This window comes from Rhododendron vialii, chromosome 13a (genome assembly GCF_030253575.1).
Source record: "Rhododendron vialii isolate Sample 1 chromosome 13a, ASM3025357v1".
NCBI lineage: Eukaryota > Viridiplantae > Streptophyta > Magnoliopsida > Ericales > Ericaceae > Rhododendron > Rhododendron vialii.
The window spans coordinates 2,575,972-2,601,582 of record NC_080569.1 but is presented as its reverse complement, the minus strand read 5'-3'; the positions used below and the strand labels follow the sequence as shown (position 1 = coordinate 2,601,582).

The following is a 25,611-nucleotide window of genomic DNA, read 5'->3' as shown; positions in this document are numbered from 1 at the left end:
CTAATAATTACAACACCCCCCCCCCCCCCCTCCCTAATTTTTTTTGTCAATTGGAATAACATCATTTGTAGTTCTGAAAATGTCACTTTTTCCCTACGATCGTCTCTTTTCTTCCCGTAACAGAGATAATTATAACTCCAAGGGAACAAGAGGTTGGTGTTGTGGTTAAGGCTTTGAGACTTAGAGTTTGCTATCTTCTAAGATTTCTGGTTTGAAATCTCATAAGGATCAACTATTTTGAAATGAGGCCATACGAAGCAATTACGTTAGCTTTAATTGAGCTTCCAGCAAGTGAACTATGAGATTAAATCCTCATGATAGTCGAGGTGAGCGTAAGCTGGCCTAGACACATGAGTTATAAAAAACGAAGATAATTATTCAAAAGACAATATTTTCTTAATGGTATGGTAAAAGATCAATAGAATAATATGCAAATGAGGAATTGAGGCTAGAAAATGAAAGTGTTTTTAATCTCTTTTCGAGAATAAATTATATACAGCAGCATTGTAAATATTTATTTTCTCTAAATTAATTACATTGTGTCAAGTCGTCAAAACAGTGGTCTCAATTAATAGAACATGGTAACGTGACTCAATATAATTGATTTGAAGGAAACAAGTACTTACATCGAAGGTGTAAATAATTTTAATCTCTTTTTTGTAAACCGAATTTTAAAAGCTATTTGTGTCAAGTCAACGAGAGAGTAATCTTTTTTAAAAAAAAAAGGAACTATAAAGAAATGTTTTATAGTAGCTAGAAACGGACCTTATTCGTTTTGAGTTTTAAAAGAGACTTTTAAAATAATGAGTAGAAAAAAATAATTAGAGAAATTTTTTTGGGACCTTGCACGGGGTTTTGAGGTAAAAAAACGCACAAGCTTCAGCCTTCAGGGGATGCATGTGTAATTAGCCCATTAAAAGGAAAATCCTCGACGTATACACTTTTAACCCCGTAGCTTTACACATCACGAAATACGGTACCCGCCACCAGTTATCAGGGGACAGAAACGACGTCGTCTGGATGACCCTTCTGTTTAAATACGGGACCGACCTCTTCTTCCAGTTTCAGTCGCCATCACTCTAGTACTTTACAAACGAACGAAGAGAGATCCAGAGAGAGCGAGCGAGAGAGAGAGAAAAACCCACGCGGAGAGAGAGAGAGGGGAAGATGAAGTTCCAAATAGAAGACGTGACAGTATACTTCCCATACGACCACATCTACCCAGAACAATACTCCTACATGCTAGACCTGAAACGAGCCCTAGACGCCAAGGGCCACTGCCTCCTTGAGATGCCCACGGGCACCGGCAAAACCATAGCCCTGCTCTCCCTCATCACTAGCTACGCCCTCTGCAAGCCCTCCAACCCCGTCAAGCTCCTGTACTGCACCCGAACCGTCCACGAGATGGAGAAAACCCTAGCCGAACTCCGCCGCCTCCACAAGTACCAGCTCGACCACCTCGGCCCCGCCGCCCGCATCCTCGCCATTGGACTCTCGTCGCGGAAGAACTTGTGTATTAACCCGTCTGTCGTGACAGCGGAGAATCGGGATTCCGTGGACGCCGCCTGCCGGAAGCTGACAGCCAGCTGGGTGCGTGCTCTGGCCGCGGAGAACCATAGGGTTCCGACTTGTGAGTTTTTCGAGAGTTTCGAGAAGGCCGGCTCGGATGGCGTGTTGCCCCCTGGTGTTTTTACTCTGCAGGTTATTGGAATGTTGGTGGATTTTGATGGTTTTGTTGTGTTTGGTTATGAGTTTGGGGATTCTGTTGCGTTGGTGGGCATTATTGGTGCAAGTATTGAAGAAAGATTGAATCTTTTGTACTCCATCCATTCCAAATCGCTGGTTCCTTTTGGAGAATTCGACTTTTTAAGGAGACATGCAAAATATATGCTTTCGTACTTAAAAAAGATACATTGATTTTCAACAATGCCCTTATATTTCAACTTTTAAATGAAACCATTGTTATTTGTAAAGAGACTATTTTGGAAGATTGAATACATGTTTTGACTTTTCAAAGAGGACTGACAATTTGAACCACACCAAAATAGCACAAGGGAGGTACTGTATTATTTTGGCTTATTTTCTAAGTTGGTGTTAAGTTACTGATTGTCGAAAAGCTTACGCTGTTTGAATATTGACCCGACAATGTATATCAAGTTATCTAAGCGGTGGCTGATAGCATTTTGTTTATATTAGACTCCCCATCTGGGCTCTCTTTCTTCTCATTGTACTTTTCCCTCCGGACAACTTAATTCTGCCCCATTTTAGGAACGAATCTTGTGTTATTCAGTACAACAAATTAGTGCACGCAACAGTTGAAGAATTCTGGAAAGTTTTGGATTACTTGGTCTGATGTTCATATTTGTTGGTTGAATCGTTGAATGGAGTCAGGGTCTTGAAGTACCGAATGAACTACTCCATAACCCCATGAGGCCTGGGCCCCGCACCAGTGATTAGTTCTTATATTTAGTCATACGACCGTTAATTCCCAAACTACTCTTGAACCATGATTTTTTGTGTATTATGGCAGGATTTGAGGGCGTTTGGGAAGGAGAAAGGATGGTGTCCTTACTTTTTAGCGCGCCATATGGTGCAGTTTGCAAATGTTGTGGTTTATAGTTATCAGTATTTGCTTGATCCAAAGGTCGCTGGGATCATATCAAAGGAAATGCAGAGGGAGTCAGTTGTTGTGTTCGACGAGGCACATAATATCGATAATGTTTGCATTGAAGCACTAAGTGTGAGTGTGCGGAGCCAGACACTTGAAGGGGCAACAAGGAACCTCAATAAGATGTCTCAGGAGGTCGAAAGGTATGCACCCATTTTTAATTGTTACATTTGTCTACTTGTTAAATTGGGTAGACTATTTAGTTTTATGGGATATTCTGTTGATTGATTGATTTGTCTTCATGGTTGGTGATATTTTCCACTGTGCCAAAAGTGGTCATTTTTACAAACATATGTTGGGGTAGCCCAATATTGTTTACCACTGTTTTTCTTTGTGGTAGTGGGGCCATTTTCGTAGCGGTTATTTTGCGATAGGTCCTCTGTGGATTAGGGGTGTGTTCCATTTTCCAGTGGTGATCCTTCCAGTTTGAAGTTTTTGTTCTTAGTCTGTAAGTTTATCCTGTAATGCGGTCCCCGAACCCCTTGATGCTATCCGAGTAAAACTTGATACATTGTTTTGTTTGGATGGGTAGGAAGGTTTAAGGCCACTGATGCAGGCAGATTGCGAGCAGAATACAACCGGCTTGTTGAAGGTTTGGCACAAAGGGGGAACCTACCTAGTATGTGAAGTTGTCATGCACCAATGTGTTCTTGAAATTACATCTTAAGTTTTACATTGCTGTCAGTTTCACAAAAAATTGCTCTTCTACCTGTGCAGTTTCAGATACCTGGCTCTCAAATCCTGCATTGCCAGATGATATTGTCAAGGAAGCCGTGCCTGGAAACATACGAAGGGCGGAGCATTTCCTGTCTGTTTTACGAAGATTAGTTCAGTATCTTAAAGGACGTTTGCAAACTGAGAATGTTGAAAAAGAAGGGCCTGTTGCCTTTGTGGCCTCTATCAATGCACAGGTTGGGATTGACCAGAAAATGCTGAGATTCTGTTATGACCGCCTGCACTCACTTATGCTGACACTAGAGATAACGGACACAGATGAGTTTTTGCATATTCAAACGATTTGCGACTTTGCAACACTGGTGGGGACATACACGAGGGGTTTCTCACTCATAATTGAACCTTTCGATGAGAGAATGCCAAATATCCCAGATCCTGTATTGCAGGTTTGCTTATTTTTAGAAGTTTCATTCCTTCTAAATATCTTTAGGAACTAGGAGATGTTGCTACATTTTCTGGAACAACATAAATTAAACCACTTATGGTACTTGCTACATATCCCTGTATTCTGATAGGTAATGTATCTGTAATTCTGCATCTATAATGGATCCTTCTGCTAATTATTTCCGTTACTTGTGACCTATGTGGTTGAAGGCTCTCAATTCGATTTCTTCTTGTATTCTGGTCATACGGTTTATTAACAAGGATATATTTTTCCGTCACTTTTTTCCAGCTTAGCTGCCATGATGCTTCCCTTGCCATAAAGCCTGTATTCGAACGCTTTCAGACTGTTGTAATTACCTCCGGAACTCTAAGCCCTATTGATCTCTACCCCCGCCTTCTGAATTTTAATCCAGTTGTCAGCCGAAGCTTTACGATGTCCTTGACAAGGGATTGCATATGCCCAATGGTTCTGACTCGTGGAAGGTACATGTTACTCTTTTTAATGTATTGGGTAGTTCGTTTTTCATCTACTTAGGTATCTACCCCATTAGTCTATTTAATTTGGATTTAATTGTTCTCTTTGCTGTATTGATTTCGTTTGGCTTTTTTATTTTCAGTGATCAGCTTCCAGTTAGCACAAAGTATGATATGAGAACTGATGAAGGTGTGGAAAGGAATTATGGGAAGCTTTTGCTGGAGATGGTGTCTATTGTTCCAGATGGAATAGTGTGTTTTTTCGTCAGTTACTCATATATGGATGGAATTGTCAATAGTTGGAATGAGAAGGGAATTTTGAAGGTGATAATCTATCATCTCTGATATCTTTTGGCAAGCTTTTTGCAGAAAATCCCTTCCTTTGTATTTTTGGTCACATTAAAGTCCTATTCTGGAATATTTTTTCCAAAGCAACGTGGTTGATACTTTCTAATTATCCGTAGGTGAAATGTTCTGTGGGAATTGATAAGTTCTGTGTTTTTAACAGGAAGTTCCTCGTCCAAATCTTTAGTATCTAGTTTCATGCTTTCTCAATCTGGCTTTCTTTTGCTGCTTCCTCCCTGCCCCCCTTCTTTCAGGAAATAATGCAACATAAGCTTGTCTTCATTGAGACTCAGGATGTGGTGGAAACTACGTTGGCTCTGGACAACTATCGCAAGGCTTGTGATTGCGGGAGAGGTGCTGTATTTTTCTCTGTTGCCAGGTAGACCCCATTTGACAGCTCACTTTGTTTCTGTCTGTGTGGTGAAGTTTGAACTTGGGGACTTGAACAAGAGCTCCCTTTTTTTATTTATAAATGAAACCATAATCGAGTGGGTTACACCATCCAACTCAGAACTGATTGTCCCTGAGTGGAGAGGCCACCACAACCCATACACTAGTTTTTCGGGTGTTACTCAACCTATGTGGGGCAACCTCTTAGTCTTAACACTCCCCAACATATCTGCTCAAATTCCCATGTGGAGAGGCAAACCATGCATGTTGAAGAGGCGTACATCTTGAACAAACATGGGGGAGTAGATCAGTAATGAAATAGAGCCTTGCCCGAAGTGAACCGCCCAAACCTTGCTGTGATGCCAGTTGAAGCATCCAACTCAAAATTATTTGACCAAGAGTGCAAGGCTTACATACTACTATACTAGTCTTGAAGATGTTAGTGTTGATGTTGGACAAGCTCTTAACAGAGTATGACATACTTGGCCCTCTTTTCAATTGTGTTCCACTTTTAAGATACTATGTATGATTGTAGCCAGGGGCGATGCCAGCTCTATAGCTGTGGTGTCAGATCAACCCAATAGGGTGCAAAATTCTACATTTTCTTGAGTATAATATTTTTGCTTTTAAAAAATGTATGCTTATACCACTCGAAAAAACCATTGAACCCATAGATTTCCGAGAAAAGATCCAAAGGGCTGTCGTTTATCCACCTCATCCTGTTTTAAAACATGAGAAAAACAAACCAAACCCATAGCATAGTCCCTCTCTGTCTCCATGTTACTATTGAAATCCACCTTTACTTTTTTTACTTTCTCCATTCATACTGTGGGCCTAGAAAATAGTACTAGTACATTATTTGCAAAAATAAATTTACAAATCCACAAAAATTGTCTGATGATACATTATTACCAGTACGATAATCCACAGAATTAACGATGAAGCCTCGGACTTGTGAGAAAATAGTACAAGTTTGCTCGACGTCAATTATAAAGTTCATGTCCTTAAATCCTCATATTTCTTCGTGTGAGCTGAGAATTGTAGAGTAAGTCTATTAAAGACATGCAATGAATGCGAGGTGTTATGCTAAAATTTTTTGAATGACACCACTTCCACAATTCCTGGAGTCGCCGCTTGTAGCAAAATGAAGTCCTCGCAGCCATTGGAATTCGGGGATCTTCACATCACTGTCTCTGTAAGCTTCATATATTCCATGTAAGAAATACAGTGCACGGTTTTTGGGTTGGTCACACCAGGCGCTCTAACTCGAGTCTTGAGTTTCTTTATGGTAGGTAAGCTAAGCTTGTACTTTGTTTTTGATAGGTAAAACGTCTCCCTTGATCAAAATACTGTGTGGTACGGGCCACGGGGATCTCTGAAAGATTTTCTAGCCCTGGATTAAGTTTCCTCGTTGGTTTTGTAATCTATATAGAGAAAGCTAGCTCAAGGCTTCTTTCTCTCTTAGATTAGTGGAGAAAGAGCCTAGCGTTGGGATTTTACCTATGATAACTAGGCACTCATTTCCTGCATGGTAAAGAAAAACTGCATGTTTTGTCATAGCTATAATAACTTATTCATATTTATATGGAGAAATTAGAAAAGTTGGAGGCAACTGATCAGGTTGTCTGAGAGTTTGTAATTAATCTCTTTCTGAATTCTTGTAGGGGCAAAGTGGCAGAAGGTATCGATTTTGATCGACATTATGGCAGACTAGTTATCATGTTCGGTGTTCCTTTTCAGTATACATTAAGCAGGTGATTCACTCAATTGTTTTCCTTTTCCATCCTTGATCCTTCAAAAATTTTGGTGAGGAACAAGGATGTGTTTACTCGTTACTGTTAAATTATTTATATGAAGTGTGTTGCCTAAGCCTGGTGCCTGGTGATTGCAGAATATTGGGTGCACGATTGGAGTACTTAAGAGAAACTTTCCAAATAAAAGAAGGCGATTTCCTGACATTCGATGCTTTGGTATTTTCTATTGCACGCTTTTTTGTTACGTAATTATTGTGGTAATGTTTGTTTGAAACATCTGAGCTTCATTTCTTGGGCTACATCTACTCAGAGACAAGCTGCTCAATGCGTTGGGCGAGTGATCCGTTCAAAGGCAGATTATGGGATGATGATTTTTGCCGATAAAAGGTATTCTTCTATGAAACTAACTAATTCTGTTCCTATTTCACGCATGCAGATCTGAGATTTTGCGTGCTAGTAAAAAATCTACCCCCAGAGCCAAAGGTGTTATTTAATCATACAAATTCTTGGACAACCAGATTGATATTTGGGATTGTTGTTCAAATTATATTCTGTTCAATTTAAATTTAGGTTGCTCTCGTTATTGGCTTCATATCAACAAATAATCCTACTTAGAAGGTAGGAAGTTGTGAAAGTAAATTGAAAAAGACGTTCTAAGGTATTTGAAGAAGATACATGTACCAGATGCATGTAAATTGTAAGTTTCTACTCATCTCTGTCGCTAGTATGTAAGGTACTAACATTCATCATTGTCTAGTGTAACATGGATTATCATAAGCATGTGAACTACCTTTTCATTCATTGTAGCAGCAACAAGAGTCGGTTATGGAATAGTCTTTTGTTCGGCTTTCTTGTTCTTGAAGGCGACCTTAAGTAGTGTCTGGAGATACATTATGAACTCAAAATTACTTGTCATATTCAGAAACTTATATTCTTTTTGTTGTCTGATGCCCTCTCGCCGGTAATTTATTAGGTACAGCCGTCATGACAAACGTTCTAAATTACCAGGATGGATACTGTCACATTTGCGCGATGCTCATCTAAACTTGAGTACTGACATGGCTGCGCATATAGCGCGAGAGGTATGTCCTTACTACTACACAGTTATTAAATTTTCACAATTCTAAATGACATACAAGTTGTTTGGATTTGCCGTTGTTCTGTCATGATCCTAAAGAAGTGGTTCATGATGTGTTTCATTGTCCATTCACGGATTAGAAAGACTACAGAGGCATTCTAGAAAGACTACAGAGGCATTCTGGACTGACTACAAATCTTCAATGCAGAAGTAGTTAGTGGCACGAACAGTAGACTTGAGACAAGTTGGTATGGGTTTGAGCTTCGAATTTTTCCTAGGATCTCTATCGTAAATACCTCACCCCACTTGATTTGAACTTAAGGCTCAGTTTGGATTCTCTCTCTCGTAAATAGGACCAAATATAGTTTGACGGTCTTCCATTATTGTTGACATTGTTTTCATCTGAAAATTTATATATTGTCCCTGAAATTTCACGCAACTGTATATTCTTAAGATGGTTTTGGTTAGTGCTAAGTTGCTTCAATTTTCATTATTTTCATCATTCCCCTTCTTTTTCTTTCCTTCCACTAGTAAGGTAACACAAACTAACATAGGAAAAAGGAAATAAACGAGAAGAGGAAAGAGTGTAAAAGAGTGGGGAGAAATTAACTTTGCACTTTTTCTTTTCCTTGGATTCTTTTATCTCTTCCGGCCAAACTAGGAAGCCAAATAGAGGGCCAGAAAAATGTTTTCTTGGTTTTTCTTTTGACAACTTCTTAACGCAGTAAGCTCAGAAGTGTTCAACCAGTGTATAGTTACTTGTTTTCTTCTTCAATTTGCAGTTTTTACGCAAGATGGCTCAACCTTACGATAAGAGTGGTGGAAGTGGTAGGAAAACCCTATTGTCACAAGAAGACTTGGAGAAGATGGAAAATGGCAGTCTTGGGGAAATGTTCTGATAGAATAGTATTATTCCTCAACGTGCTGCTTTTGTTGAAGTCAACTGCAGTCCTCGTTTGCTTCTGATGGCTAAACCTCATAAACATGTTCCTTTCCGGGATGAAAGGTTAAATTATTTGGCCTACAAGGAAAATACTGACATGAGGACCTGGAACCCGTGTTCCTTTTGCTTTGATCAGCAATTTCACAAATTCACAGTTGAGGTGCAAGTTTTTGTACAATTTTCAAATGCAGTAGCGATCTTTATGGTCTTCCGAGATATTGTGGTCTGAGTTGCACCCAAGGTTTTGTTAGTTAGGTGGTGCTTTTGCCTACTCAGAGTAGGTTGTAGTGATGAGGTTCGTTCTTGATGCTTTTTGCTTTATCTTTGATCCCTGATCTCTGTTATGGTGCTTACATCCTTGCCAAAAGAAAAGGAAAATCAAGCTTGAATGAGATTCGTTGACTATGCTATCGGGAATTTCCTGAGTATTGGCACTTCTGTAAATTGATTCTCTTCTTGAACATGCAAGTAAATATCTGTTTACTATAGCACTACTCAAAATGTGAAGGCACTGTTTGGTAGCTATTGAAAAAACAGTTTGCAGAACAATTATCATAAACTGCTTTTTATAAGAGAAACGACCACATGTGGTTAATGGTTGTACGCGGCATCAACAGGAAAGCAAATTCATATTCTCAGAGTCTGATCTCATACAATTATCCATTCTCAAAAGGTTTTAAGCAGCATGTGAGTCTGTCATCAACCAAAAACTATCAGAAATTAGGGGAAAAGAATCAATGCTTTGAACATACAAACCTTGGTTCACAGGTAAAGAATGAAACCCAACAACCAAGGAAACAAGTTTTGTGCCAACCCAATAATAGAAAACAAACTTGCTTTGCTGTTCTCCGCGGTAGCAAAGTCCCCTCCAACGGTGTTTGTGCTTAAGACAACCACAATCCAATTGCCATATGAACCAATCCCAGCTCCTGTGAAAGAGCTTTCATTGAGATACTGGTTGTACTGAGTCTCTGTATAGTTCGTGAGCACAAGGCTTGGGACCAAGTTGGGAACGCAAACGGGCATAATTTGCCCATCTTTGGTGTCAGTGATGTTAAGGTGGCATCCGGTAAGTAGGTCTGGGTAGTTGGCAAACTGAGCCTCAGTGCCCGGGATAGTGTCTGCTCCGGTAGTGTTTGAACACGGCTGGCCCTTGAACTGGGTTGCTACTTGTTTGGCAAAACAATCAGCATTGCTGCTGTCGGTTAGTGTGCTCAGGCTTAGGGATGCTCGGTAACTGTTTAAGCCTTGAAGTAGACTCGCATCTGCAGCAAATTATTGTTCACAACTCGTTATTGGATGTCCGCGATATGCCATATGAGAATCTTTGCCTAAGGTTTCATACGGAGGAAATGGAAAAAGGTAATAGATGGAGCACTCTAAACAAAATCTAATAGATGTGTGCACATATGAAATGGTTAGGAAGTTATATCAATAATTAGATAGATAGCTAACGATTTGTTGTTCGTTGAAACAAGTATTAAGGGTTTCCATCAAATTAGAGGGGTTTTTTTTTTTAAAATCAAATTATCATTCAAAAAGACTTAATTTTGCAAGAGAACAAGATTAGACCTCTATTTAAATGAGCAATATTAGACAGGTATGCGCAGCCAAGCCAGTTTCAAGGGGGAAACATAGTCAAGACAACAGAAGACAGGGAACTGGATCCATTCGAGAATAGGCTACCCACTTGAAGCATCATATGGTATACAAACCTCATACTATAAACTTAAGTCCTAGAGTCAATTGATCTGAGAGACATTTCGAATTGCTCACTTTTGATTGTAGATCACAAGGTAGAAAAAGAGACACTAGATTAAGGGTTAAGCTAAGTACATTAATTTGATTATTGCCTCATTTTCTCACTTATAATCAGCATCCAGATTCCAAAATTTCCAAAATTGTTGAAATGGCAAAGCTAAGCCATTTGCAACATCAACCAAAAGATGGTGGAAATTTCCGCACAATTATTAATCAAAGAATGCTGTACATAATTTCCTGATTTACACCAGAGGTAATCTAAACCGAAGGATTCAACACAGTGACTCGTTGCAATTTCCTGACTAGGGTTCTGTCCCACGAGTTGGTCTTAAACCTAGACATTCCCTTGATGTTTTACCTCATTAGTCTTTGACTTCCAAAATCATGCCAAATGTGATTAGATCCAAGATCAAAACAACATCAGCATGCAAATCCATAACTAGAAGAACATGTAATCTCTCTTCTTGACTAGGAATACCCATTTATCTTAGCGTTCTGTTCCTATCTTACCTTGATTGGGTGTGAGATGCATTGCAACAATTAGTGCCCAAATCTGATACCCATAAAAGGAAAAGAAAAAAAACCCATTCTCACAATATAGCAACTAATAATGCTAGCACAAATGCCAGGGATCCAGATTGAGCAATGCGGAGAGAGAGAGAGAGAGTTTACCTTGAGATTGGACCTGATTAGGAAGCAGGAGAATGGCATGGAGGAGGACAAGGAGAAGAAGGTGAAGCCTATAAAGAAAACCCATTTGCTTTTCGTATGGAATTACTGTGTGTCTGAACTTGGGGACAACAGTCTTTATATCCTGGTGCCTGAGAAGAGGGAACCTTCCTCAGTAGAGATTGAACTTCCATTATAAAGTAGTGGTCCGGTTAAAATACCAAATGCAATGTGTACCGAAATGTGCAAATGGTATTTCAGATCTTGAATCGCTTTTGCGTTTGGTGCTGAATTTGTTTGGTATACCATCCATTTCTTTAGTTACTCACTCACTGTCTTCATAAGCAAAAAGAAAAGGAAAAACAGCCGACCATAAATCTTTTTTTTCTTTTGAAGTATTCCTATAAACAAAAGAACTGAAATCTTTGACGAATTATACAAATCCCATGCTCTTTCTTCTTCTTTTTTACAGTTTGGAGGGTCGGGCCAACCGAGCATCCCCAACATTGGCTTTAAAAGTCGGAAAATGTCAATTTTTTTTGAAGTTTATGTGATGGTTTGATATGTTAGAATTTGATATCTTTACAATGTCCACTCCAATTTAAAGATAGTTATTAAGTTTTTTTTTGTATAGTAAAATAACCAAAGAAAAAAATTTGACATCACATGTCAAATTTGACTTGAGAGAGAAAATGTCAAATGATACCCTAAGTATTTGACACTTTGGTTGGACTTACTTTACATGTCAATTCTTCCACTTGGTGTGCTATGTTAGATTTGATTTCTTGAATTGGAGATGCTCTATGCGCATTTCAACTAATCACTTCCCCGGTCTAGTCAATTCGTTAAAGGCAGGTCATTCACATCAAGACTAGAGAATTCACAAAAAATTATTTTTCTTCCACCGGGCTAACCCTTAGGCTAATATGTCCTGGTTCACTGATTGTTAATTTCGTGGACTTTAAAACATGCCAAGGCTATAGATGGTTTTGTAAGGACATGAAGCACTAATATTTTTCGTACCAATCCTTTTTTCTTGTTAGTGGCTGATAAAATAAAGATCCACGATTCAACATTACTCCGAGTAGTCCTTCAACTAAAATTTATAATCTGATTATTTCATGGCAAATGGGGTTGTGCTGGAATTAAATAGAAATACCGTAAAATTATACCCCACGTTCTCCACAGAGTTGACATGGAAATAAAACTAAATATAAAAAAGAATTCTCCCTCTTTCTCTCTCCAATTGGTGCACAAACTCGTGCATAACTCCGAGAACTCCTGCTCAATATTAAGAGAAAATTTTCAGTACGGCGTGGGTACCACGTGGTATCCGTTCGGCACATCCGAGCCGTCTGATACTATTTTGGACGGCTCGGATTTGGAGAGAGAAAAAAGGAAGATAAAGATGAGGGGTGAGAGGCCGGAGAGAGAAGGTTTCAATCTGAACCGTTCAAAAATGAATCGGACGGCTCAGAAGTGCCGAGCGGACACCACGTGTGATATACCCGCTCGGCACTGAAAATTTTCTCCAATATTAAACATTGTCGGCTTGTATAATATATAGCTTGTGCATGGCATTTAATTAATTTGGCGTTAGCTTGTCGAACTCGCGACCTCTTGGATGTTGAGTCAATTACTTTCTCGTGCTCACTTGGTCAAATCCTTTCGGGTTTTCGGTTTGGCGCAATCGGTAGATCATATGTGCTAGATGTGGCATAAATTCTACAACAAGATTATACTATTTCAGAGTACTTGCTTTATATCTCATCATATATAAACAACACGTACTCAACGCTACATCAAGTTATTACTCCACTAATTGGTAGGAGTCAGTTGGGGGGTATGATTTGGTGGATTGCCCTCTTTACTTCCACAATGCTTGGCTTCTTTCCACTACCGTTATCTTTCACCTGAACAATGGATCAAACAAAAACCAGCGAAATTACTACAATATCTCAGCAAAAACGGATGGGATAAACGTAAAAAAGTATTGAATAAAATCCGAAGTGCTATAAACTTTGTCGAATATTAGAATTAGATTTTTGCTTACAAAATATTCACTGAAGAAATACTCAAGAAGTTTTTTAACGTGCAACCGATGATGTGAAACGATTGAATCCACACTGGATATAAAGCAGTGCACTTTTGCTTTTAAGAAATCAAGTCAAAAGTAGTAGATATAGTTATGTCAAAGTGTTTACAAAGGTGTGAAATTTCATTGGGAATCCCTTTGTTTAGGAATGATTTCTTAGTCCCTTTCTTTGTGTTTTTCCTTCTATCATTTGTACCAGAAAATGGGGGAATGTGACTTGGCCCATTTTGAAATTGGGCTCTTGCTAAAGCCCCCATAGAAAGCCAAGTCCAATTATCTAAGATGGGTCAGGCTCAGGCCCGGTCAGAATCGTTCGAAAATTATGCCATTTGGACTAAAAAACAGCAGTGCTGTCTGCACAGACACCGACAAAATATGGCTGTATAGTTATACGATGCATGTGAAACCCACAACATTTGACGAAGTCATCTGTGATCGGTGTCTGTTAGGCTTCTGCTAAAACACGGACTCTAAAAGCTATGAAAAATCTAGGCACGTATCTTGCGGACATAACTGTGTTTGAAACTGTTAAATATATGTCGATTCAAATGCATTGAACGGCTTTTGATGTAATTGTGTCTATATTTGTGTTTCAAAATTTTGTTAAAGTATCATTCTATGAAAGCTATGCTATTTGGACAAAAAAAAAAACTCATGCTACAAATCAAACGGCTCATAAAGAAAAGGATCATACCTTAGCTCTCAACTCCGCAACAAAGATCCCGTTCGTCAACGACGACTGCACCGCCGTGACCTCCACCCGATGGTCCCGCAACACCACCATCACATCCAACAAAATCCCTTCCCTGTGCGGACACTGCAACTCCACCAGCGCATCGCTCTCGATTATCGACACCTGTACCTGCACGCCAACTCCTGGCACCGGCTGCGGCGGCGGGGGAGGCGGTGGTGGAGGCGGGGGACTCAAAACAGGCACCGGCGAAGAATCCACCGCCTTCACCTTCGCTCCACCAGTCCCCTCCACTATACGCAACTTCCTCTTATCCGACCCGGTCGACCCGCCTCCGACCCGGGGCCGATCCGTATTTACAACTGTCGTGATTCCACTCCTCTGTTCTTTCAAACTCAAACTACTCGATCTCTGTAGGTCCCCGGACGATCTGGACCGTTGACTTTGATCTCGTTGGTCTAGTTCCATCTGACGTGTCTTGGATTCTAGATCCTGGATCTTCTTACGCAACTGCTTCACGTACTCGATCGTGTCCCCTAAAATCGAGGCCTAATCCAATGGCACAAAGACAAATTTATTAAAATTTTAATCTTATTTATAACTCGAGTATGATGGCATCACCACGAGAAGAAAACATCCAGATGACTTGCTCTCAACAATAATAATCTCTGCGTCCGATATTATTGGTTCTTTATGAGAAGATGTCTAATTTTCGGATCATTAAAAAAGTACTTTCGTATATAATTTTTTAAAGTTTTTGACACTAAATTAAAAATCTAATTGAGTCAAAAAAATGTACTTTTCTGTCTTAATTTTTTAGTTTCAGTTGGCACTTTTTGTCATATTCTAAAAAGATTATTCCACTCCAAAACTAAATGGGTAATTTATAATGAAGTGTCTTTTTTACCCTTCCACTTTTGAATTAGTAGTACTGCAAAAGTAAGAAAATATAATGATTGAAGTATAAAATGAGAAAAAAATTTAAATGTGGAATGATTCTATTTCTTTATTTAGTCGGAATTTTCATAAAAGGCTAATAAATTAGGACGGGGAAGTTGTTTACTAATTTGGAGTCAACTTTTACACACAAAAAATATTTTATTTTTTAATTCAAAAATTATTCAAAAAATATAGTACTACGTCTTCTCTGAGAGAACCAAACAATATGAAATATGAAACGTAAGCGGTATTCCAACGATCGAGAAACACAAAAATGAAAGACATGCGGTTAGCAAGGAACCAACCTTATCCATTTTGGTAACGAACGGGACGAGGGATCGCAAGATGATGAAACGCTCGTTGAGTTTTTCGCGGCGGCGGCGCTCTGCGAGGACGTGGTTGGCGCTGAGCTCGTCCTGCGGCGTCGTCCCCTTGCGGAAGCGGGAGGCAGAGTCCGCGGCGGAGGCGGATTTGGGGGAGTTATTGTCGTTGTGGTGCTTGGTGTGGAGGAAGGGGACGGAGAAGAGGATGTATTTGAGGAGCCACTGGGAGGTGCCGTCCGCGGGGATGGCAGCGTCGTAGTGGTGGTCGGAGGGTCGGGGGTTCCACTTGGAAAATGAGGATTGGGAGGAGTACATGAGGTAGCCGGCGGCGGCGGCCGAGGAGGAGGAGGCCGAGTCCGACCACCGGCTGGTTTGGTGTTGGAGGATGGTGGATACTGTTTGGGAGTAGTGCGTGTCCTCTTGTGTTAATTCTTCCAGTGCAGGCCCTGCTAAGCAAATTCAAGAGAACGCTGATGATAAAATAACGAGTTTATATATTTCTTTCTAGGAAAATAATTCGGACACAACAACTAATTAATCTGTTCAGAACCATCCGATAAATATGGATTACACATATATTTTGAAAGTTTTACGTGCATCGGACGACTTAAAACTAGTTTATCCAAATAAGACATCCGTAGTATTCCTCTTTTCGCGTAAAACGATAAAAATTGAATAATGTACTCCCCATAAAGCAGCAAATCAGATAAATGGAAGCTTAGGTTATATATTTTAAGTGCAGAAGACTATCTGGAAATTTTTGAAAATTTTTGATGGGGTAATGCAGAGTCTTCAGAGTTTTGACTTGTCAGTTGAAGCTTGGAAAGTTAGTTGAGGGAGGATTAATTTATTTTGGTTGCGCTTTCGATGGTAGTAGAGCACATGGTAAAGTAAAATCAAAGGAAGCAAAGCAAATAAATGTTGCATGTGAATACGATTTGACGAACTGCTCTGTGGACAAGGACGCAGGTTCCTGCAGTCAATTATTTAAACTGCAACATCAAATGCCAAAAGTCTACGTTCACCGCTCAATATTCATTGCTCCTTACATCGCTTAATTTTATTGTATTGATTTTTTTTTTTAAAATCGAACAATTAATTGCCAAAACAGACGGTGAAAAATTGAGCGGTGAATGAAACACCGCTTTTACCTCATGCAATCATCATGACACTCTCAGATGCAGCAATGGCTAAGATTGGGGAACTCTACGGTCTCAAAAGTTAGAAGTACGAAAATTTTCCAAAGTGCAAATTCTGGCTAGATTTTAGTTTAGAATCTTGAGATTTTTATGCTATGGAATCGCAGTGCATGGCTTGCATGGATGTATGTTGTGTATTGACATCATGATTTTCTCTCCTTTTTTTTTCTTTTTCTTTTTTGCTGTTATTGACACCATTAATTGGTAAGTTTATCATTTGTCTTTCTAGGCGATAACAAAAAATCATTTGTAGGGTTTCAGAATTAGGACCTTTTTTTGTTCCGAGGTATAATTTTTTTGGTCAAAACGTACTTTACGAAACAGTTTGGTTCCCAATTAGAGAAGATAAGCATACAAAATGGTACTCCATTTTTTTTTGGACCCGGTCCATCGCGCTAGAAAAATTATTCGGTGCTCCTAGAATTTGCTTCACACATAACCTTCACGCACTTACATGCTTATGTGGGCTCCATATAAATTGGTGTGAGACATTTAGAAAAATGTTAATTAGCAAATTTTAGGAGCATCAAATAACGTCTCTAGTCAAAATGATTAGAATGTGATAAAATCCCAACTACAGTAATATATCATACCTGAAGGTGGTGGTTGGAGACTACTGCTCATAGGGTCCTGCAGCAATGGCCACCTCCGGGTCGACTCGGCCCTATACGAGTCAGCTCGCCGTTGATGATCCACCGTATTTCCCCCCTGGCTGGCCGCCAGCAACTGAAACTCGGCCGAGTCCAAATTATTCGATCCATCATCCGGCGAGCCAAGCCTGATGTCCTCAGACATCTCAAGCTGCATCAGCTCACTTGGCTCAGCCGCCGCAGCATGAGCCACATTTACCACGCCTGGGTTCTGATTCCGCCCCGTGTCGGCTTCTGATTCCGACTCCCCTTCTTCATCCTCTTCCTCCTCCTCTTCGTCCTCCTCTTCCTCCTCTTCTTCTTCCTCCTCGTCGATTTGGTTGGGGTTGACTGGAGGATTTACGGGAGCGTAAACGGTTGTTGGGATTGGAGGAGAGTGAAAACGGGGGTGGTCGGAGGAGGTGGCGGGGTTGGAAGTGGAGTGCTCGGAGAGGGCTGGTTTTGGAGGCTGAGGAGGGTGGTGGTCTATGAAGAAGCTCTTTACCTGTTGCACCAAGCCAACGTCTTCTTGAACCTGCAATGACAAATTGGATTATTGATTTTTATTTTATTTTTTAACGGATCCTATAGGTAGGCCACTAAATGGACCCGATTGTGCAACCCAAACATCGGGGGAGCTAGCGGCCACATCAGTCACGGCTCCCCACTTAATTTAGGGTACTCGCCGTGTGGGGAATCGAACCCCAGATTTTGAAGAATACTCCCAAAATCTAAGCGCGCGTCTACCCGAACCAGTGGGGCAATCCCAGGATTATTGATATCTTGTTAGTAGATCGAGTACGTTGCTGTTATAATAATTTAATAAAATAAAATATGATCTGCAGGGTTTAGAATTGGTGATCTCCTTAAAATAATTACATGAAATTTTTGTTAACTAATGTGTATCAACTTACTCGCATCTTTTCCACTAATCCTAAGAAAAAATCCCATCGCCCACTATAGCCTAACCTAACATAAAATGTTCCAATAAAATCAAAATACGTTTTGGGCTGGCTGAATAATTTGGAAAGCGATAAATAGTTTTACCCTTTCTGTTGTGCCAAATTCGACAACGCCATCAAGTAGAGGAATACATAGTACAGTCTGCACAAATACCACATTATTTAAACAATTTCCCAAATTAGTAGTAGTAATGAGTAACAAAAAAAACAGGAAACCACCGAGTATGACGTCAGAAGTACCAAACAAATGGGTGGCAGAAGGACGATTTTTTTTTTTAAAAAAAGAAAAGGTGGCAGAAATAATTACCTGAATGCGAGCACTCTGATGCAGCAAAGAGGTGGAAGTTCAGGAAACACAAGTGAGAAGAAACAAGCTATAGTTAGTAAACTGGATTGAATTGGGAAAAAGTGTTGTGCAGTGGTGTACGCAGTACCGTGCTGAGCACCTCCGAGCCGTCGGATCGTGCATCTGACGACTCAAATCTCATCTCGGTAATGAACGACTCTCGATCGTTGATTACTGAGATAAGATCCGAGCCGTCGGACACAGTGATGTGCATCTTATTGCACAGCACCAACCCGAAGTCCACCTAAAATGTAATGTAAGTACACATTAGATTTAAGCCAAAAAACAAGAGGCATAAAAATTAGTTATATGGTACCAGTGGCGGAGCCACCTTATTCCCACTGGGGGCACCTGCCCCCACTGCACCTCTTCTTTTTTTTTTTGAAATTGGTAGTTTGAGTTTACCAAATATTTAAAGCAAGACACATGTTATTAGATTAAATACTTGTTAAAATACGAATGACTTGTTTGAATTGTTACATAAATAAGCTCCACAAAATCAATGTCAGCAATCATATCAAAGTAAAGATTCGGTGAATTTATTGAAAAGTAATACGCACATGTTCACCTAGTGTTTAAGTGCATGGGTGAACAAAATAGTACTACAAAACTTGAAAACTCTCCTTTGTAACATGATGTAACAACCAACACGAAAATCACGCCGCATCACTAATGACCATCAAATCATGGGTCGGTGGGATGTTGTCGGGAGTTGGCTATCGTCGGAGATTTTGTTTTTATAATGTCTCCACTGATGTATATTCCTGGCTACGCTACTGTATGGTACCAATCGACTTGCATAATTTGCAAAACATGATCGCCATAGATGGTATTTAAAAAACTATAACATTAAGCATATATGTGAAGGATCATATTGCCTATTTTAAGAAACTTGTTAAGTGCTCCTGAACAATTCAACCACAATTTCCTCACATACACGTGACACCCACATGAGAATTAAATCACGAATCTGAGTTTAAAGCGCATAAGTGTGCCTAGCTAACGTTGTGCTTAGCCCATATATATACCATTGATTTTAGACATAAGTTCATGCATACCTTGGCGAGAATGGCTCTAGAAAAGACTTTGCTGTCGACTTCGTTGGCCCCAGTAAGCCAAACATGTTGCCTCTTTGCATACGCTTTTCCGGGTAATCTGCACATAGATTACAGTGGAAATATATGAACGTACGTTCATCATGAACAAAATGAATAAGATTAGCTTTGAGACAAAATAACGAATGCTTTTACTTATATGCAAATGCTGGCTTTCTATAAGCTAGCTGTGATATAATCCATCCCTAGCTAGTCAATCCCAAAACAGTACTACTATTTCTCTTCAATCCCTAGCTAGTCAAGTCATCTCTGAAAGACGTACCCAAGGTTGATGAAATTGACAATTGCTATGTCTATGAGTTGGGATCCTCATCCTACTAGCTGTAAGATTTCACAATGAAGAAAAAGACATGAAGCCTTTTCACCAAAGTTCCTTAAGGTGTGGCAAAGTCAACTTCTACACTTTCTTCTTTCAACAACTTTATCAGGTGTGTGTCTAGCTAAAATCTCCATCAATTACTTCTTCTTCTTCTTCTTTTTTTTTTGTGTACTTAATTTACTTTGCATTTGTTTCACACAACTGCCCCTCGATTCTTACAGTGATGACTTTCACTGAGTCACACCTTGAGATTATGAATCTTGACTAGCCTGTCTTGCAAAGTATGATAATATTAATGTCAAATTGTTTTGTTTGTACATCTGCTATTTTATGATTCCATTGTGTAAAACTTTAACTCTTTAACGTTTAGGGAAATGATTTTCACACTCTCTTTTTTTTTTTTATTATGACACTTCATTTTTCGTCTTTTAGTGAACTTTTTGTGTGCAATTTTTCATTAAAAGACAAGAAAATGAGTGTCATAATCAAAAAAGGGAGCGTGAAAATCATTTTCCTAATTAACATTTATATGAATTTTTGAAGCACCAACAAAAAAAAAATAAGTACAGTAATATTGGATTGACTTGGTCTCCTGCCATGCATAGTAGGTAGATAGCGGAGTTATCTTTCCACAACATTCATAAGTTCTAAAAATGTTGGCAGTTAGCATATTAGAGCATTCACAATGTTTAGTCTTGTTATAGAGAAGTCAGAGGTGTTTATAATACAAATTTTACAACTTAAGTAATCCAACTGAGATAAGTCATACACACATCGACGGTATAGAGCTCAACTCAACAATGTACTTATGACTATTTATGGACCGGTTCGGATAAGTCATACACACATCGACGGTATAGAGCTCAACTCAACAATGTACTTATGACTATTTATGGACCGGTTCGGGTTTAGTTCAGCAAAAAATTATACTACTTATAGAAGTATCTTTAAAAAAAACGACTTATCGTAACCTAAAATTTTGGAATATTGTCCAAATCTATTTCTAACCATATCAGTTACTCTGATATGGTAATCATTACAGAAATGCCAGACCTTCAATAAGAGATGTAGTATATAAATAATGCATACCGTCATGAAGTTAGTTTATGAAGTGCATTGGATTATATCTTTAAGAAAAGGGACTGAACCGTTTGCTAGGCTCTTTGTGGGCCCTTAAATGGCCCCGTGTTTATGTCAAAATGGTTCAATTCGCTTCTAAAACTCATCGAAAGAATCAATTACGTGGAAAATAGTGTTGCCCGGGTATCATTTAATTAATATGCTTTTGTAACACATCACATGATTATAGGTTTATAAACAATCCGACCGAACCGGTTTATCAGTTCCAAGAACTTCCGTTGGGTTTAAATCTCTACGTTGATAAGAATAGTACTCCTCCCTTAAAAAGATCAAAAGGAAAAAGAAAAAGAAGAATACATGTACTCCTTGAGTGCATTTCTTCAACACAACTACCCCTCTGCTCCTATTTAGTGTCGAGATGGATGCCATATGCGCTGGCCCCTTCACCCATTTAGTAGTTTGTACGGAGTAGTATTGAATTGCATGCAGACTCTAGCTAGTGAATGCTCTTGTTTGTGCCTTTGGAAAGGCAGTCAATTTTCCACAACACACAGAGAGAGAGAGAGAGAGAGATGAAATCAATGCGCTCAAGCTAATTTCTCTAGATGATATAATGAGTGTAAAACAAAAGTAGACAGTTGCATGTATTATGTATACTTGTACGTTTGCATTTAGGGAAACAGAATTTATGTACGTAGTCAAAAGGAAATACTACATGTTAGTAAAATTTAGTGAAACTACAGAAAAGAAAGTATTAGTAATAAACGCTTTGTCTAGTTCTCTTTTCAGAAATATCCTTTCCAAAATTTTTGATTGTTTCGTTAACCGTGTTTTTGGTTAATTTTTATCAGAAATTTTACTTATTTTTTACTTTTTAAATGTATATAGCGTGCCTCTATTTAAAAAATAAAAGAATTTGTTGAAATGTTAAAAAATTGACTAAAGACGAAAAAATATGTAAACTTATAAAACTTTTTTTTTTTTATCTCAGAAATTTATCTTAAAACTGACAACCAAATAAACAAAAGAAACTTACCCGACACCAGGAGAAAAAGAGAAAGACACACACATGAGATAGAACCACTCGGACTCCGTCAAGTCTTCCGGCGACAAGGCGGCACAAGGCCGCCGTGTCTGCTGGTTTGACTCGCCTGCGGAGAGGGAATCGTACAATTCTCTCAGCTGCTGGCTTCTTTGAAGCGACGCCTCCTCTGCGCTCACCTCCATTGGTTGTACTGTCTTTCTTGTTTTGATTGCTCCATTGTAGTACCCATCTCCCCACACTAAGATCCTATCAATCATGTTTTAAGAAAGACATCCCAAAATTAAAACCCATATTAGTCTCAGACATGCATAATATTCATTAGGTCTTCTGTACGTACTTTTTTGTTGGCCAAAACATTTAACACTAAGGCTTAAAATGTCAAAATCGTCATTGTCACGTTGTTCTGCTTGAATTCTTTTTTTATTAAGTTTTGTTTATGTATAATTTAGAAAATATGCTTTTATTGACAGCTCACTGAGTTATCAAAAATTAAAGAAAATAACCAACAAATATTTTTATAGAAATATTAATATACATATCCAATATCTAACACTAATACACATATTTCACATTTTTACGCACTTCTATAGACTTTTCACACATAAACAATACAATTTCAACCTTAAAATAGCCCACTGGGATTTGTTTTAGCATTTTTCTTTTTGAATGCTATATGAATATCCCAAATAATTTTTGTAATTAAACAATACTGTGTCTTTTATGTCTGTTTATTTCAAATAAAAGCACCCCCACTTGTTGAAAAATGCCAAGTTTTTTCATCTGTTTTCTTATTAATCATTTTTCTTGCAATATAGTACTTTGCTTGAACACCATTATCAAAATTTGCCTGTCCCTAAAAGAATTTTTGAAGCCATTAGTTTTCTGTACATCTTTAATGTCAAAATACGTATCACTGGATAATTGGTTGACAATTTCATCAACTGAATGAATTTCCTGTATAATTTTTTTTATAAAGATATATTTTTCCAGTATAAAATTTTGATACTATCTAATTCAATTATCATATACAATTACGTACTATGGTAAATTTGATTATGAATTTTTCTGATGGAATTACATACCCTTGTTGAGGGCACAACTGCCAGAAGAGACTATAAGTCCATTGCACTGATTGCACCGCCGTCTGTAACATGCTTTGCAGCCGCGTACTTGGCGGTGCCGCCATCTACATACGCAGCTGACCTATCACCACCGCGTACGACTTCTTAATTGGATCCCCCAAATCCTTCTTCTGTCGTTAGAAAACAAAACCACCACGACATATCCAGAAAGGGTCAAAAAAAAAAAAAAAAGGGTATGTTTAGATGAGATGGGAATATAAGGGAGGTGGGAACAACCTCCAATGGAGCATGTGAGCTGAATATCAAACCATTTAATCAACTACGAGTAAAAGAGAGAGGTAGATCTAGGTAGAAAGTACTCAGAGAGAGAAGGGGGCAAAGATTGATGACTGTGGAAGAGAGAGAGAGAGAGAGAGAGAGAGAGAGAGCAGACTTGCAGGTGAAAGAAAGAGGTAGATGATGACTTTGAGGAGGGGAGTGGGGGGAAGATTCTATTGAATTTTTGGAAGAAGGGTCGTTAAGCTTGGGGATCAGATGGGGTGCTGAAAGATTTTAAGATAGAGAAGTTTGAGATAGAGAGAGAGAGAGAGAGAGAGAGAGAGAATGAGAGTTTTGGAAAGAGAAATAGTAGTTAGGGTTTGAAGGGGGATGTACAGTTGTCTGATAGTGTTGTTTTGACTGGTTGGTTTACCAGCCAGTTTAGTGTGCGTGATTCCAAACCGATGGGGGAGTATGTTTCGCCCCAAAAGTACACCCTATAGACTTCGCAAAAATAATTCAAGCCGTTCATTTTCTTGATGCTGTCGAAGGATTAAAAGTTTAGTTGAATTGTCATTGTGACCGCATGATTGCTGTGTAGATAGTTCTTTCGAACGTACATTTTAGTTAACATCATAACTGTTGCTCATTTTCTAAACAAAACTTTATGTACGTAACGAACGATTTGGATTATACTTTTTTCTGAAATGATGATCTGATCAGTAAGCCTTACAAAACAAACGATTTGGATTATATTTTTAGAGCTCGAGACTGGGTTCATGTTGAGAGCACAAAAGGACTGCTTTGGGCAGCATTTAAGTCCGCTGAATGTGTGCCGTTGATTTTGTTAGTTGTATGTTCCCTCCCTGCAGTGGTGCCTCTGCCCGCGCTCACGTGCGTTTCTAGAGAGAGAGAGAGAAAGAGAGGGAAAGATTAGGTGGAGGGGAGAATGGAAGTTGGGATTGTGGGAGAACAGGAGAGGTGTAGGGTATTGTTCAGTGTGGAGGAGTGTAGTTATTAGGGTGGGCTCAACCAATAATTTGTCGCCGACTGCTGGAAAAGTCCTGACTCGGGGAAAAAGTTTGTCAGGACTCTTTTTTTATTTTCTTTTGTCGGCTATTAATTGGGACAAAGGTATCATGCAGGCCGGCCGATTAGACTTTCTATTTTAAGTAATGGACGGCTAGAAATTTATTCCGAGTAATGGATGATTTGGATTAATAAAAACTAGGATAAAATCCGAGCTATCAGTGTTAAAATGAACAGTCCGACAAGTCGCCCAACAGCCCCTGTATTATAAGCTGCAGACAAAATTTTCAAATTCTATGTCATGACGCATGGACACACATTCCAGACTCTTCTCTACTGTGTGATGAAAAATGATCTTCGGGCATCATACGGTGCTCTATGAGTATTGAATAATCAAAATACATAAATTTTTGGCATGTGCTTCAATCCTCTCGCATGTAATTTATTTCTCTATTTTTCTTTTATAACAGATATTTGGGTTAGGTCGCTCATGTTTCTATTAGCTTCGGAGTCTTAAAATTAATGACCAAATAACAACTTTAAAAGCCCAAAGTTCTGAATTATTTTAGCTTCCATAACATTTGGACGGTCAACTGATTTTACAGTCAATGAGTATTCTTATTTTTTGTTTTTTAAGTACAAAGTACATGAAATGACGTGCCAAGAAAATTAGAGTGTATTGGAACACAAAATTTGTGTTCTTTGTCAGAACTTTTACCCGAATTTAATTGAAATCAACTCGGTAAGTTGTTCGATCATTTTATAGATCGCAAATTATAGAGACAAAATATACTAACTCAGCCACATCATTTGTTTATTGTAATCTAGAATGAGTTTTTTCTTTTCTTATATACGCTTGCCCAAAATTACATAAATATTTTCGTATGTCAAGGATCTGAATAATTTTTTTTTCCTCCGCTACAAGCTGTTGATGATAAGTGACATAAGTTCTTTTTTTTTTTTCCTAAAGAATTGTATTCCAAACATAAATTAATCAACCATAACGATCACTAATTAGAATTCACAACCGAAATAATTGGACTTAAAATTCTAAGTTCTCATACACCACTATTAAAACATACTACCATAAAAGTTCTATAATTAAATTGTCTCCAAAAAACAATTAAAGTGCTAAAAAAGTTGGAACACTCCAACATCCATGAAGCTATATCACACAAAAACTTCTCTCAGGTGTCTCTTCAGTAAAATCACACTTCTTCCCAGCACTTCATGCAGAGCATAAAAATAATGGAGTTATTACTACACGAGCATATATATATATATATATATATATATAT

General features: G+C 38.7%; 3 protein-coding genes across 5 annotated transcripts; 1 reads left to right on the top strand and 2 right to left on the bottom strand.

Annotated features, from left to right (window-relative positions):
* The first annotated feature begins 1,081 nt into the window (after positions 1-1,081).
* On the top strand, positions 1,082-9,262 carry LOC131313528 (general transcription and DNA repair factor IIH helicase subunit XPD). The gene is made up of 12 exons (XM_058341877.1): positions 1,082-1,701; positions 2,531-2,811; positions 3,205-3,287; positions 3,386-3,789; positions 4,077-4,270; positions 4,405-4,585; positions 4,861-4,985; positions 6,661-6,750; positions 6,888-6,966; positions 7,061-7,137; positions 7,724-7,832; positions 8,611-9,262. Exons 1-12 carry the CDS (start codon positions 1,168-1,170, stop codon positions 8,725-8,727), a joined length of 2,274 nt encoding a protein of 757 aa, XP_058197860.1. The 5' UTR covers positions 1,082-1,167; the 3' UTR covers positions 8,728-9,262.
* Positions 9,263-9,383: 121 nt separating this feature from the next.
* LOC131313538 (uncharacterized GPI-anchored protein At5g19250-like) lies at positions 9,384-11,561 on the bottom strand. Of its 2 annotated transcripts, XM_058341895.1 has the most exons (3): positions 11,439-11,561; positions 11,205-11,353; positions 9,384-10,036 (listed from the first exon to the last, which is right to left on the bottom strand). In XM_058341895.1, the coding sequence occupies exons 2-3, from the start codon at positions 11,287-11,289 to the stop codon at positions 9,534-9,536; spliced, it is 588 nt and encodes a 195-aa protein (XP_058197878.1). In that variant the 5' UTR covers positions 11,290-11,353; positions 11,439-11,561; the 3' UTR covers positions 9,384-9,533. The 2 variants fall into 2 exon arrangements, with proteins under 2 accessions (XP_058197878.1, XP_058197877.1); XM_058341894.1 differs by lacking the exon at positions 11,439-11,561 and having other exon boundaries at positions 11,205-11,395.
* Positions 11,562-12,915: 1,354 nt separating this feature from the next.
* Positions 12,916-23,615, bottom strand: LOC131313529 (transcription factor BHLH42). Of its 2 annotated transcripts, none has more exons than XM_058341879.1 (9): positions 23,027-23,615; positions 21,936-22,190; positions 19,444-19,540; positions 18,347-18,361; positions 18,125-18,181; positions 17,042-17,612; positions 15,232-15,698; positions 13,991-14,536; positions 12,916-13,114 (listed from the first exon to the last, which is right to left on the bottom strand). In XM_058341879.1, exons 1-9 carry the CDS (start codon positions 23,128-23,130, stop codon positions 13,034-13,036), a joined length of 2,193 nt encoding a protein of 730 aa, XP_058197862.1. In that variant the 5' UTR covers positions 23,131-23,615; the 3' UTR covers positions 12,916-13,033. The 2 variants fall into 2 exon arrangements, with proteins under 2 accessions (XP_058197862.1, XP_058197863.1); XM_058341880.1 differs by having other exon boundaries at positions 15,232-15,695.
* Between the last annotated feature and the right edge of the window lie 1,996 nt (positions 23,616-25,611).